General features: G+C 35.9%; 1 protein-coding gene across 1 annotated transcript in view; it reads right to left on the reverse strand.

The window, feature by feature from the left end:
* LOC124640696 (regulator of G-protein signaling loco) overlaps positions 1–16,245 on the reverse strand; it is a 100,654-nt gene extending 84,409 nt beyond the window's left edge. Inside the window, exons 1-3 of the mRNA XM_047178587.1 lie at positions 15,636–16,245; positions 12,335–13,866; positions 11,658–11,846 (exon numbers count right to left, since the gene is read on the reverse strand). Coding sequence (XP_047034543.1) covers positions 11,658–11,846; positions 12,335–13,866; positions 15,636–16,038 — 2,124 coding nt within the window. The 5' untranslated portion in view covers positions 16,039–16,245. The remainder of the gene's footprint in view (positions 1–11,657; positions 11,847–12,334; positions 13,867–15,635) is intronic.
* Positions 16,246–16,593: the final 348 nt, after the last annotated feature.

Genomic DNA, 16,593 nt, shown 5'->3' on the forward strand with positions numbered 1-16,593 from the left:
GCCATATCTGGCCATATGTCATGGTAGTTGTGCTGTCAAATAGGTGCTCTTCGTGACTTATTTTTGCTATTTTATAGAAAATCACTCGTGTTTACTTTTAAGACTTTACTATTTCAATAGTGAAATAATCAACGAATATGCCTATGTGTTGTATTGTGAAGTGTGGTGCTAGGAAGCACTAAAATCAAGCTGGATTGTCTTTACACAGGTTAGGAACCTATTTTTGCTAGAAACTACATAAAATAATTCACATTGGATAAAAAATATGTTACGGGAACATGAATTGATGGTGAAAGTACTTATATTTTGGTTTATTTCTGAATAAAAACCTATATTTAGAAATAAATGTTGTTTACAATAACATGTCATATTGGCATAGTGCTGTGCAGTTGTCATAATAGTATCGATAAAATATCCACTTAATAAGTCTGCTTTTACAAATTTTAACATCAGAACTTACTGTCCCTAAGACACTGATGCTCATTTTCACCAACAATCTCTTAATCTAAGTGCCACTTGGAATAAGGGCTCTCCCAATTTTGACATAAATGACTATGGATAAGGGATACCTAAACTTTGGTGAAAACGAAATTCTTATTAAGTTTTCCGTAAATGCTCTTAGGGGATCCCTTAATTTAAGTATTTGTTGGTGAAAATGGGCATGAGCCCTCAGAGTTGTGTATTATTTTCAACTTCAACTAGCTGATCCCGCGAACTTCGTATCGTTTAAACCTTCCCTGGACCTCTATAAACATTTTAAAACCAAAAAAAGCCAAATCGGTCCAGCCATTCTCGAGTTTTAGTGAGACTAACGAACAGCAATTCATTTTTATATATAAGAAGATAACGAACAGCAATTCATTTTTATATATAAGATAAAACATCTTTATTTTGTTCTTTAGTTAAATACTAGCTTTTCCTCGCGGTTTTAGTTGCGTTCCGAATATATGTGTATATTTTTTGGGAATAGTTTATGATTTTATATATATATCCTTCATTTTACAGATAAAAAGTTTTAAAATGCAGTTAAAAACATTTTGATTATAAAATTCAGGATTTTAAAGACATATTTTATTGAAAATAATATGTTTTGCCTTTTTATTTTCACATGATGCTTCTACGGCGACCACGGGCACGGCAGTGCTTCCGCACGGACGAGCAAATCGGAATGCAAGTTGCAATATTTGCTTGAGAACTTAGTTACCGAATATAGGTTTCGAATTGTATAAATATTTTTTTCTTAGCACTAAAATTGTTTTGTACTATCGATTAATACATAATTAGCTCCATTTGCATTATATAACTTTCTCATGAATAGCTTGAAAACGATTGTAAATTATTGTATTTTTTTTAAGAGAGTATCTACTTATGGCGTTTCTTGCGGATTCTTCTTCATAAGACCGAATCTTTGGCACCCTGCAACTAGTCTGACGTGAAAGAACTTTCATAGGGCTATTTGAAATAATAAATAATTACTGTGCCTGTGTTTTTTTTTTTTCAAAGGTATCACCCTACTGAAATGACTCCTCCCATTTGGTTGATGTTGTTGAGGTTATTAGTATCAGTGAAGTTAATGTGATAGTTAGTTCTATGACGAAGAAATTATTTATACTAGGTTATTTTTATGCACCCAGTAAGACTCGTACGTACTTCTAACTAGAATACAATATCGATATTTGTTGAACCCGGTAGTGGTTCAACCCTAGTAATGGCAGCCATTTTAGTTACTACTGCAGACTGTAGGTGTGCAGGTTTTTTTCGTGACATTTCCTGTCCCTATAGTTATATGTCAATGATTAAACCTGTGTTTATCTGTCGTATCTATTTCAGTGGTATAGACTTATATTAATACTTTAAATTTAAACAGTGTTTTTTTTTTATATCTTTAGTTAAAGGTTCATCTAGTCAAATCTAGTGGAACATGTGTGTTAACCTATAATTAATTGTTACACAAGTGTAGGATTACATACAACTTGTGTTGTTAATGTTAAGGTGTAAACAGTTGTTAGTTAACCTCAAATAAATAAATAACATATCCCAAATATGACAATTCTGTAGAATACTCACGACTCCACGAAACCACTCCCATAATATTTGTCAACAGACACAAAATTACTTAACAAATTCAACACCAATAAATAGTAAACACTTTTATTTCCAGTAACTTTGTCTCGTAAAAACAAAAAGAAATAAGGTAAAAAAATCTATGTGACCCGCTCTCTTGACAAACCAATAAATATGTATGGTGAGTTAAACTTGTGTTTATCTGCCGTATCTATTTCAGTGGTCTAGAATCAGGTCGCGTCCTCGATAGGCAGCCACTGTATCAATCAATGCGCTACTTGGAATCAATTGACAGTTTTAGTAGTATTGCTGTATGGCATATGGGCAAGTAGGCTGGATATAGAACTGTGAGTCCTCTTTTGGAAGATATTAGAAGGTACTGGTGACTTAATTAGCAATGTCGTCTGTTTGGTGAAGTAAAAGTAACAAATTGACGTTTTGTCATATTTCCAAATTTGATGGCTGATAAATTATTAAATGATCTAATTAACAGCACGCATTATTCGTTAAATTTTTTGAAAATAATATGAAAAGAAAATCATTTTACTTAAACGTCACTGAAAAAACAGGTGTGACCATAATAACGTAACTACCAATCATACCTAATACCGTATAAAGCCACCGTATTGGCAAACGGTCACGGTTTGGCACTAAAACTGAATGAATCAACCTACTCACGAATATAAACTGACAGCTTAGAGCTATTGTCTTTACTTTATAATTAAAACGATATGATCTTGCGTGTGCGCGCAGCGGTAAATAATGTAATATCTATCATAATGGATCGTAAATACTGTCCAATTGTTGAATAATCAAAAATTAAAATATAAACATGCCATTTTTTATATTAGATTCATCATTAATGTTTTTTTTTCCTACTAATTATAATCCTATATGATTTTAAGGGCAAACACCTCCTACGCCATTCACTTACAAGCAAAACATTTGAAATAAGAGAGTAATAGTTCTAAAGAATAGCAAAAAATGCTTCATATTTAGATTTCCAAAAAATAAATAAGCTAGCATTGCATATTTACAACAGACAGAAGAAAAAAAACTACAGTAACTTACTACCATATCCAATAGTGATGTACCTATTTTAAATATACCGATAAATGCAATTTTCCAGTTAAGATAACATCTAATATTATGCTAACTGCCTGATATGAAACTAGAAACTGGTTGCTAAATTATATGCATAGCACCGAGCAGCCGAGATAAGATTCCGTAATGTTGACACTAAATACACAATTAAATTAGATATACTATTTTCTAAGTCCTACAACATCCTTCGCTGTTCTATCTATTTTATTGCAGTGTTTGGTTTTAATTAACCTTTCATTAATATTTTTGTCCCCATGGGAAACCAGATCTAAACTAACAAGAACCAATGACAGTTTTCTTTCGATAATCAATTTTAACAATATCTATCATCAAAGTAACAAGCGATAGTTAAACTTAGGTATGCTCTTCCCAACCCATTAAGCAAGACGAAATAACTTCATGGAATGATTTAATCCCGGATAGTCTTTTTCCAGTTCAAAAAGATAATATCAGCCAAGTACCATTTCAATCAGCATTTTCTGCTACTAACAAAGCATTCTCAATTCATTTAATAGTTACCCAATTGAATTTCCACATTCCCAAGGGAAGGGATCATGATATTGAACGACATGCGGGCCTGACTAAGCTATCTCTCCATCTCATGGCTGATGTTGACGGCGATTGACTCAAGTACCTCTGTTCATTCATAGTTTTGGACTTGGAACTCAATAAATTAATTAATAAATATTAAAGTTATTGCTAAAACAATATTACACAGTATAGTTTTGAACGGTAACAAATTGGAATGATTAATGAGTTATCAGAAACGGTTTACAATCAAAAGATGTACTATAGTAGATGGAATCATGACCTAAAACTGAGAAAGACTTGATTTAGCAAACTATTAAATTACAACCTACGTTTTGAAACCTAATGAAACTCATAAGAAGAAAATTAAATGTCTCTCACACAACGTAACCATACATGCAACATCGATAAATTACAAAATTACCGACAATACATATCAGTTCACTAACCGTTTCCAAAATTCTATCTATCCTTTTTTTTGGTGACTAGAGATAGAAATTTTATATTACTTGTTTGGGGCTAACGTCAAAATTCTATCTCTAGCATCCTTGGCAGTGGTTACGGGTAGTCAGAAGCCAGAAAGTCTGACACCAGTCTAACCAACGGGTATAGGGTTGCCCGGGTAACTGGGTTGAGGGGGTTAGATAGGGCAGTCGCTCCTTGTAAAGCACTGGTACTCAGCTACATCCGGCTAGACTGGAAGCCGACCCCAACACAGTTGGGAAAAAGGCTCGGAGGATGATAAGCGGAGATAGATAGAATATCGGGACGGTTTCAAATGACTTTCGATAAGAAAATCAATTACGACAGCCGCTGTCATAAACAGTATGATTGTATAATTACTTGTGCTTTCTCATTGCAAATAGCTAATAAACTCCTTTGATGTAAGAACTTCAGTATCTTTACGAGCGCATTTTGTCGCTAATGTCTTTTATATATCGATAAATACGTTTTAATTGCACGCAGTTTTAATAAATACTGTTCATATTCTAATGTGTTGGTAAGATATTCATTATGAAAGTAATTAAAATTACAATTACTGACGCTAGACTGGAAGTAAGGGGACTTTAATATAAGTAACTCAGTGTTCATTTGTAGGCTAGTTAGATTAGCGAGGATATGATTTTATATTATTGCTATAATTTAGGAAAAAACTATAAGTTAGGTATACTTATGGAGTCTAGACGTCTAGACTATATAACGAACTTCGATCAGGATTATTATTACATCAGTCTTACTTAATTTCATGTCTATCTCATAAATAATCTACTGATGGGTTAAGCCCTTTCTGCATATATTTTTTCCTGTATTTTTTTCAACACAAAATTCTGAAGGAAAAAATACCTTCCAAGATTAGATAGACTTATCGATAATTTAATCGACTTTTCAAAAACGAGAAGGTCTATTTTTATCGATACTTTTGTGAAGTTTTTCCCATACTTATTTAGATGAATGTTTAAATAACTCAGTAGTAATTATGTGTGCGGTTATTTCGCTCTATTGTGTCGAGGGGCCCGGCACATCCGCTGTTAAACAAAATGTTTCACATAGTAGACTATGTTACGTGTTGCTTAATGGTGAATTATTTGAATAACTTGGAAAAATACTGCGATAGGTAGGACCAAAAGGGTAATAAGGGTAAATATACTAAAGAATAGTTGAGTTTTCATAGATCTACAAGTCTGATAAGAAAAGTCATCAAAGTACTATACAAATAAAAAAATCTTAAAAAGAAGCATCCTATAATCCGAACACAAAATTACCTGCCCAAAACAAATAAACACAAAACCCTACACAATTACAAACTTTACAGTACATTATTTATACAGTACAAAGATTATTTATTCACGACATCTTAATAAACAATGCAACTGGAACGAATGATAATATTCGTCCTTACGTGATTCACAGTTGCTATATATAGCCGGCCCTTGGTGCCTCGACAAATATCTGATAATACACATTGCTACTGAAATAGAATATTTGTACTACGTAGGGTGGCCATGTGTTAGGAAAAAAGGGTGACCTTCCTGGTGTATGTTACGTTAAGGTGATGAAAAAATGGGGTATAGGTACTTGAAATGCTTGAACCACATGTGTTCTGAAATTACGGTGTTAAAAGATGAGTTCAATGTCTAGTGCCGGTAGAATTTTCATTTATGAATGGTAATTTAGAAAAGATAATAAAGGATTTACAGAAGTTTTTGCAGCCAACATTAGCATTATATCTTAAAATTTATTCCAATCTTGTTGGAAAGCACACGGATCTAAGGATGCTGGTAAAAGATACGATAGGGTCGACATATCCACGTGGATAAAAACCCGAATTCAATAAATGGAAAAGATTTCTAGTATAAATACGCAGAAGAAGCCTAAAAATAGTCAAGCACAGTCTTCGGAAATTCGACTATCTTGGTTACCCTACAACAAACTGATTTTAAAATAAAGATAAAAGATCCGCATTCCTTATCGTCGTTCAAATTGTAACGTTTGATTGTAGCCGACTTCTGAAAATGATCCAAGGACAGTCTTGTATGTAAGTAAATATGTTTATGTTTCATCCGTTGACATCAAATCCTATTCAGATATAAATAACATTTTCTAGGTAATGTCGAACTAAAAATAAAGAGGTAAAAATAAACAGTAAACTATTGTAAGTTGATATTTATTTGCGTAATCTTTTAGTCCTTTATTGTTTACTGTCAGATATATCTAGTCTTTGAGATATAATAAAACAGGTAATATAAATAATTGATAAAAGATCCGCTTCATGTGATAAGAACTGAATTATTGTGTCCTCTATTATAAAGGTTAGTGTAGCTTCAATCTAATTCCGTTTGTTTTAGACAACTGAAAATTGGGATTTAGTATACGTAACATATCATGTCATCCTGATTTCTTTACTGCCTTTGTCAATATTGAATCCTAATTTTCTTTAAAACCACGACCACAACCACAACCCAACCAACGTGACTGGTTCTACAAGAGTGGAAACTAATGAGCTGCCATGTGACAACACTTCGTGTCTGTCAAGTCGCGGCAAATGTGTTGGACAAACACCTCTTCACAACTTAATACTACGTTGTAGTATGTCACCTAGTATGTACTCAGAAATGGTACCATACAGTCGCATGAACATAGATATTTACAATAGGAATAATACCCTTTGGTCGAAGTGGTCACAAGCGTACACAGAGTCCCAGGTTGGACACCTGGGATAGGCCGATATCGCTGTGTGGGTTTTAGAAACTTTCATACAACAATCCGGAGACTGGATGATGGCGGTGTTACACCCGTACCTAAGAGATCGCGTAAATCCGGCGACCCCGGATAACGTTATTCTTGTTAGAATTTACATTAGTCTTGTTCGAAAGAGTTACCACGGCCCTGGTACATAAAATGCCTGCGACGGAACACGACGGTTTTTAGTCAGTAAGAGCAGTAAGAGTCTGACACTCCCTCACCGCTGCTAACCCACAGCGGGAGGGGTCATTTGATGATTTTTGACGTCGTTAAAAAAAGAGGGGAAAACATTTTTAATTTAAGAAACAAAGAGTATAAATTGTTTAACCGGTATTCCCAATTTTCATAACAATTCTTGATATGTCTGCTCGGAATATTCCTTCGTACTTTAAACCAGCTAAAAATAGAAACTGAAGTATGCAAGTCCTCGTTTATAAAACGCAGCAAATAATAAAGATTACGCTAAAGATAGGTCCTATCTATAAGTGTTAGAGCTGTCACTAAAAATATACCGTTAATCCATTCATTGAACAATTTTACGGCCATTGATGAAAACCGACGCGTGACGTGTGACGTCAAAAACCGTATTGGAAGTTGAAAAATTGGGAGTAATGCGAAAAAGTATCGATGTTTCTGAACTTTGGCTACCCATTTGAATATCACACGTTATTTAGCTAGGTACATAAATAACATTTTATTTTTTTTATTTATTCATCAACAAATTCACATTTGTGTCCAACAGTGGGTTATTGTTGTGTTACAAGAATTATATTATAGGTGCCTAAACCCTTAAACTTAAAGTTTATATAGGACTTTGCTGCAGGCTTAATCACATAACTAGCCCTCGTGTCAGAGTTTTCTCAAATCCGCCTACGTGGAATTTACGACTAAAAATATGCCTTATCAAAATGGCTTAGTTAACACATATTATATTTCAGAATTAATGAAAGAAAATCAAAATCTAGAATTTTCGATAAACCACACTACTGAAGTATCAGCTTCCGGAGCACAAAATTAAGGCGAGCCCTAGCACAGGAAATGTCATGTTTCTCAATGAACCGTATCGTAGTCGTCACAGCCGTATATCTATTGTTTTATCTATAAGCCTATAAGCCTCTAACACTCGTCTAATCCGTTCATTCACAAATATATTTTGTTTTTGACGTCTCATAGTAGTTTGTATGGCAAAACAAATGACGTCGGGTGACGTTTCCCTAAACTTGAGATAGAAATTAGGTAGATAAAAAACAATATTAGGGGATTCATAATTATGTCTATGTCTAGTCTATACAACTAGATACATATTTTCGTTTCCAAATAAAAAAGCAGTATTTCAGGAGATTACGGATTTACAGTGTATTTTAATAAAAGCTTATTTAAAATCTGTGTATTACTTATAAGTAAATTCCACTAAAATATACGTCATTGATTTTTCATTGCTTACAATGAAAAAATATTTTATTCTGTTTATTTATTTAAACGTGATTTGGGCGGTGTGCAGCGGGGAATTTTTATTACGAGTATCCATCAAACTAGTATTCAATATAATTTATTATACTTTGCGCTTTTAGGAATTTAGGTTAAAATTAAATGTGTGGAAAAATTCCATAAAATATTTTCTTAGTCGAAAGCTCAATATTTTATATTACTCAAGGTTTAAAAATTACAAAATAAAACTTAATTTATAAAAAAAAACTCTTGACAAGTTCCTTGACCTGGTCGGTGTTTCCAGCTTATTTATTTTAGCAAATCACATAAAAAAAACTAAAAAAAATATTGAATGGAAATCAGTTAAACCTACAGCAACTAACTTTTGATTGACATTTTTTTCGACTGAACTTCATCAAATTCAACATTATAATTTCCATCCATAACTGCATTTGCTTTTGCTTCAAACTTGAAGCAATCCTGCGCAGACGCACCCAGAGCATCGTCAATTACGTCTAAATTAGCCGCGCGGGCGACTGACCGAGCACCGGCGCCGGCGCACATACCACATATGGCGATACAATTAGAAGGTTTGTGTTTGGCTTACCTATATGAGTTGTGGCATCTTTGTAAACTGAAGTATTGAATTGTGGGTGTCTTTGTATATTTTTTTCTTATTTTTTTTTTAAACCTCGAATATTCGAGAAAGCTCTCAATGCGAATTGGTTTTTTAATATCCCATAGTTGCATAAACACATGGTAAGGATTTTTACTTCTTTGTTGATGTTTTTTTCTTAAAGAGCAGTCCAATCACATGCCTGGCAGATTAAGACAAAATTTCGTAACATAAAAACGTAATGACTTCCTCGACATGTCTCTTTCTATCTCAAGATAAAACACGTACAAATGACATCTTTTATGATAGGAAAACTGGTGTATTTGACATTTCTACCCCTACCCCACCCATTGATTATCATATTCTTAAAAAAAATCGACGAACTGAGAATCTCGTTTCTAGAAAGTCAGGTAAAAAATTTTGCACTTCTATCAAACTTGTATGGTGCTTTTAAAATGCAAGCAAGTGTATGCAGAGTAGGTATCTGTGGGCGTATGTATTCAGATAGATGAGTGTGTATGAGCATTCATCATAGTACGTTACTTAAATGTAATCGAGCGCATATTTGAGACGATGCGATTTTGAACTTGTTTCAGTTTTAATCGCAGACACCTTTCAGATTTGGTACGAGCCTGAGCAAAACATTCGCTTGAATTCTTGATAAGCAATCTGTCATATTTATCCAAGTAGGTGCCCATTTTTCTTATGAAGACGACCTTTTAATCGAGCAAGCGAGGACTGCAATGCACTTCAAAATCACGTCAGGGTATAATTTTCAGGCATATCTCTACTAGCAACATATCTCAGAAAATATTCTTATACTTACACTAATACAATAATAAAAGAAAATGCTCATACAATAAACGTGCTACAAATACCTAGCAACAGTAGTAAGTCGTAACTATGCGCCCACACTAACGTTAGATAAGCCAAGAATGTCCGCTATGAATGGACACCCATTCATAGAATCAGACGACATTACTCAAGAATGCATTGATTCTTTACTAATAATTCTACTCGGAAACGAATAATCGATAAGGCTAATCGATTTATTACTATCGGAATTATTATTTATAAGTTTGTTTGATAGTGATGTATATTTTTGGATATGTTAAAGCCATTTTAAGCTTATTGATGCCATCGATGATAAAATCCGGCTGATACAAGTTAAATCCTTTTCATCCTCGTGCTTTATTATCTATATTTCGTCATGTCCCTAAAAATTTTATAATATTTTAATGGTACAAGGAATATAAAAAAAAAACGAATCGCAAAGCCTATTCTGTATCTGTGCGATTCGTTGATCGTTCCCCAAGTAACAAAAATATCATCTGTCATTTACGTAACTGCTAGACCAGTAAGAAAACAAAATATATATGACTTATTTTTCTAATAAAGAAAGACGTATATTAATAACTCCAGCTATTTTAGTAAGTGTGAACGTGTAAATAAACGGCGCCGGTGAAACTGCCGGCGCCAACGTGACAGGATGTCGTAAAATCATCAAATTGTTATTCAGACGCGATAACTAATGGAGACATTAACTACGTATAGTTTTTTATGTCGCTATGTTAAATATAATAGTTAAATAATGTTGCACTATGTATTTGGTTACCTACTGCACTCAAACTCAAACTCAAAAACGTTTATTCAAATTAATCTGCTAAATCAGCACTTTTCGAACATCAAAAACAAAAGACGGCCCCCAAAACGCCCGCCCTTCACCACTTGGGTTTTTTTTGCTGAGAAGAATCACTTTTGACAATAACCATTTCAGTTATGAATATATAGGGCCTCATATTTCATTTTATTTAGCTACTTTATAAGTTCGATCGAGTAACGATCCCGTTGGCACAAAGGCCACCATTCCGAACTGATGAACTGAGGATCCTGCATTTTATTCCCGGTACGGTCAACATAAATATGTGTGATGCATATTGCATTTATAAATATTTATGTAGTTTATCAGTTGGTAGCACCAATAAAACAAGCTAATCAATAGCTTGCCTTGACCATGTGTGAAATAAGATCCCAATATTAAAGTCAGTCTAGTCTAGAACATTCAATACACACAATTTCACGCTTAAAAATATTCTAGAACTCAAAAGTAGGTCACGTGGAAAATCCTAAAAGTAATAAAAGCCATATGCAAGACCTTATTTCTTAGGAATTATCCCGACTGCATTGATGCGTTGCCAGCTTACGTCATATGTGACGTCACGGGTGCAAGGATGCGTTGAAATAGGTAAAGTTAGCTTATGTAATGTTTATTGGTTATACATAAAGTTTATGTCTATTTGATAGGTCTATAATATAGCCCTAAATTGTACGTAGTGTAAAGTTATGTATTATGTGTACAGAAATTCTGTGTTTTCTTATAATTGTTATATTGGAACTTGAGCTGTCTTTCCAAAGGGAAAGATTGTATTAGTTTTAAAAATATTCAGTTTTCAGAATTTCTGAATGAATAATCAGTACCTAACCTAAAATGTCTTGAGACCTAGAAGTTCGCTCCTTTTCTACAAATATAAAAAAAATCAAAAAAAAATCAATATCGGCAGCTCGACACATAAGTAACGCAAGTCGCATCTCAGAAACCATATTTTAAATTCAGCAAGCAAATTCATACACTCGAAATTTATTCCCGAGCCGCCATTAAGTTTGACCGACATACCTGTGTATCCCTGAGGTCCGGCTCGCTGGCCGCCGCGGGCAACACGTCGGCCACTCGTGCGCCACACACGTCGCCGGCGCTAGCGCTGAGCGCGCGGCGTCGCTCCTCCTTCTGTCTCTCGCGCTCCTTGCCCGACAGAATGTGCTTTGTTTTTGATAGCAGGTTTAGAGGCTTCATTGATTTTCGGACCTGTAGGAAAGAAATAAAATAATGTATAAAATAAAAGGTAAATGTATAAAACAAATAAACAAGATTCTACAATGATTATCTATTAAGATTACCTATGTTGAAGTAAATAATTTAAAGTGGAAGATTCTATGCTAGACTACTGCAATATGAATTACTTTCTATGTATAAATTTTGGGTGGTCGGCTATGAGTTCATAATTGATTGAAAATGCCGTAAAACAGGGTATGTGGCGCCATCTATGTCATCATGATAGAATTTATCGCTAGCAGAAAGACGTTGCATAAAACTTGTGAATACATATTTTTTTTATCATCTACTGCCTCTTTTAATAAACTTTTACGAAATTAAATATTAAACTAAGGATGGGTGGTATAATATCTAGTACCTTCTTAATCCTATTAAAGGGAACAACCCCGAATTTGTTATTGTTTTGATGAGAGGGCCTTGTACAAGGCATAACAATTTGAGTAATTCTTTACAATACTGACCTTGCATTTAATACTGGACGGATGAACAAAATTATCATCATCCTTATCTCTGACCGGCGGAGGATCTCTCAGCCCCAACACCAGCATATCATCCAAGGAGGCTTGCATATGCCTTCTCCTCGACGGCCTGGCTTCTTCATGAGACCTTGAAGAGTAGACAGACACGGAATCCATGCTTGCTTTACTGGTTCCACCAGAAATCACTGTTACATTCTCCACAGACTCATTAGACTGCCAGTCGGGTGGCTGTCGAGGTCTTTCTTCATAAATCTCCACAGAATTAAAGGTTTCAGCCACTCTATCGATTTCGAGATCCATGTCCAATTGCTGCGGGATAAATTCGTAGTGGTGACCTTCTGTTTCCGTGTATACTTGGTCGTAGACCGCGCCGTTGACGTAACCTCTTGAAGAAGAAGGAATGTTACCATAAAGGTTGTTGTAGTTGTAGTTATCGTCCTCATTCCTAGGGCTGACATGACGGACTGTTTGAAGGTCATTCGCGTTGAGTATTACATCGTCCAAATTTAAAGGCCTGCCCTGCCCTCCGAAGCCGTCAACAACTGGGGTCGTGTTCGATAGAAAGGAGCCATCGGCTTCGAAACTGCTGCACCCAACTAGTCCTATAGGTCTCCGAGGCATGTCTTGTCGAAATCTGTTGGGAGCTGGTTGTTGTCCAGCGAAATCAACGACTAAGATCCTGTCTGCTATGTTCCGACAGTCATTGTGAAAGCCTATTCCAGAGTCGCTGTTACTAGAAGTTGTTGTCACTTCACTGTGGTTGCTTGGTTGAGGAGAATTGGCCACGAAGTCTTGAGCTTCTATCCTTTCTTCGTGCCTACATGGGCGCCTGTCCCGAGGCACTCGGAATACCGGTCTGTTGCACCTTGAAAAGTTGCCTAAAGCTGGACTGTCTCCTTTGATAGTAAGCTTAGAGATCTGCTGTAGGTTAGGGCTTGAGCAATCTTCTGCAGGCAAGGAGTACATGCCTCTGATAACACCAATAACATACTCCGCTGATGGAGGGAACTCCAAACATCTTTCAGCCACTGGGTCTCTAGTACACACGATTTGGAACTCTCTAGCTCTTGTAATATGAGCATCATGTTCAGCCATGCGAGGATCTACGGCGAAGACATGGCAGCTGTGTGAAGCTTCGGCTTCTGAAGTTTCTGCTGACGTCACAAGGCCGAAGAATCTTCTATCAGCATCGGAACCACAGCCAGCGTACACTATTCTCTCTCGTTGGTATTGGGCTAAGACCTGGCCAGTTGGACGTCGCAGGACAAGAGAATTTGGGAGGACTGAGAGTAGCACTGGGGCTGCAGGTCGTCTCTCCTGGCGGAGTTTCCTGACGGCGGTGCGCACGTTCCCCGGGGCGGCGTTGGGGGCGGCTTGTGGTGTTTCTATGGTGCCCAGGTACCCTACCACAGCGCGGCACTCAAGCCTGGCTGCGTGGTTTGGGGTGAGCTGAGCCCTGCTCAGGTTCTGTAGGATCTCATTGACGCCTGATGTGCTGGGTGCAGCGTGGCAACCTGTAATTGTGAGGGTAACAAGATTAAAAGAAACTCATATGTAATCAGAGTACATTTGGCAAAAATACTGTGATAATATTGTGATGTTATGTTTTTGCCGACAATTAAATATTTTAACAGATGCTAATATACTAATTGATTCAAAAAAGAAATACAGCCTAGAATGCACATGCTATGTTAATATTTCACAGGGTTAGCAGAAAGTAATGTAAAATATTTTATCTTACAGATATGCAAAACAATAAAGTAATAAATAAAATAAGCAGTAAATTAGTGCAAAAATGCTGTTATTGTATTATTGATAACATTGAAGTGCAATAAAGTGTTGTAATAAAGTGCAATAAAAACAATAATGTTATATCAGTATCTATTTCAAAGAATGTTTATAATCTTACAAAACTAAGGAAAAACTAAACATTTGCTTTTTGTACAACAACTTTTTAGTTATAAAATTGAATGTAAAACTTTATAGTTAACAGTTGTTTTAAGAAAACCGTTTGCTTATGTTGTCAGTGAAATTGGGCCTCCGCCTAACAAGCTCTAAAGTCAGATATGTCCCCACACTGCAGTTCATGACAGAATTAGAACTCTGACTACTACTATAGTAGCAAACAGTCATCATGAAAAATGAAACTAGAGTTTATAAAATAGTTTACAGTAGATAAACTGACAGTTTACTGAAAATACATTTTAACCACTGGTCTATATTAAGTATTAACTTTAGATAGCAAGTAAATAATTATAAAGCTGAGAAGATTTTTCATAATTTAACTGTCCACAGTTGATCAAAACCGAAACAAACAACAGTTAAGTTATTAATTACACAAACAACACGCTTCTAAGTGTGAACACAAAGTATTTAGTGCACAGTGCAGGCTACAACACAAAACATTGACGGTGACATCAATTATAATGCACTCACATAGTTGTACACTCTTGTATGTCCATCTGTAAAAAGAGTAAAGAAGATTTAAACTGTGACTAAGGCTGGGGGCGAAATGGTGTATCTATACTAGAATTATGAGGGTGAAGAGTTTGATTGTCTGCGAGAATGCACTGGTTTTAGGAACTAATGATCCAATTATTACCCAATGGAGTTTCTTGTCGGCTCTTCTCCATGACACCAACTTTTTTGAAATGTTCAACTAGTGTGACTTTTAGGAGCAGAGAATTTGAAGTAAAAACATTTGACATAAAGTTTTTCAGTGCTACACAGACCATTTATTGAGGAAGACTATAGGCTACTGTTTATCCAGGATCAAGAAGGTCCTGCAGGATTGGAGTGAAAACACTGGTGTAAACTAGTCCATAATATGTAGCTATTAGTCACTAGACTATAAGGTCAGCTATGATCTAATAAGATAACAATTTTTTTGAATCATATCAAAAATTGATGTTTATTTATACTCCAATAAACAAAGAAAACATGAATGGTACTGCAGCATCTATTCTAATGATCGCAGTGTAAACTATGCTCCAAACTATGTCAATAGTCTCAAGCCTAGCTGACTCATGATTTGCATAACTTTTACTGAATATAAAGGTCAAGACTATAACTTTGTTCTATACCTAAGTTCAGTAGAATATCACTTTAGTATATTCCATTGATGAGTGAGACTACATTATGTTACACACCTATCACCATTAAAAGCATTATTATAGATATTGTGTCAAGAAACTGACCACCATAAGCTCCCCAAGCAAAGATTTACTTATTTTATATTGTCTATCCACTTAAAGTTGTTGAATTTATGTGTAAACAAAGTTACCTGGATGGTGTAACATAGCTTGAGGCCTGCGGCGAGGCGGCGGGTGTCGCCTTCTTGTCCTAGCTCGTTCATCAGGCTCCGTGTCCTCAGTGTCGGTCGGCGGTGCTTCTCGAGGCGACACAGACAAGGCTATAGCCCCGGGGGCTGCTGCAACCATGCGAGCGACGGAGGCATGAGGAGCTCTGGCCACACTAGCCCCGTCTACAGCCAGCAGGGCGTCCCCAGCGCGAAGGCCAGCGCGCTCGGCCGGCCCGCCAGCCGCCACTGCAGACACCACGCACGGCCGCTGGCCAGCTATCGTGAACCCGAAGCCCCCGGCGCCGCGCGCCACAACAACACGCCGCTCAGCTGTCCGAGCCAGAGCCGCGCGACGACGTCTCCGTCGCTGCTGCTGAGGCACCATCACAATAACTTCACAAAACCACGGTTATTCACATAAACAAAAACATTTTTGGCTTCCTATTGATAAATACAAGACTAGAACTGAAGGAGAACACTAATCCTGTTCGTTACAAGTACAGTTTTATTTTAGAAAACTAGAAAAACGAGAAATAAGAAAGTTTCGAGGCCTTTTGTAACTGACATTTAGAAAGTTTGAACGCGTTCAAAAGTTTTGACAAAAGTTCATAATAAGTTGAGCTTTTTATAATTCCATTAAAATTTTTGTATGATCATTAACTTTGAAGCCGAACTTCTTATTATGATGAAAATAAAATGATTTAAAAGATTTTAGGAAACAAACGTATTGTTTTATTTGAAGCTTTTTAAATGCTTAACATTTTTTATAGTGGTAGCACTAAAAATGGAACATTTTTTTCATGGCAATTAGCAATCGTCGGCTGTCTGGCTCATTGACATATAACTATAGGGACAGGAAATGTCACGAAAAAAACCTGCACACCTACAGTCTGCAGTAGTAACTAAAATGGCTGCCATTACTAGGGTTGTACCACTACCG

Source organism: Helicoverpa zea, chromosome 21 (assembly GCF_022581195.2).
Source record: "Helicoverpa zea isolate HzStark_Cry1AcR chromosome 21, ilHelZeax1.1, whole genome shotgun sequence".
Lineage (NCBI taxonomy): Eukaryota > Metazoa > Arthropoda > Insecta > Lepidoptera > Noctuidae > Helicoverpa > Helicoverpa zea.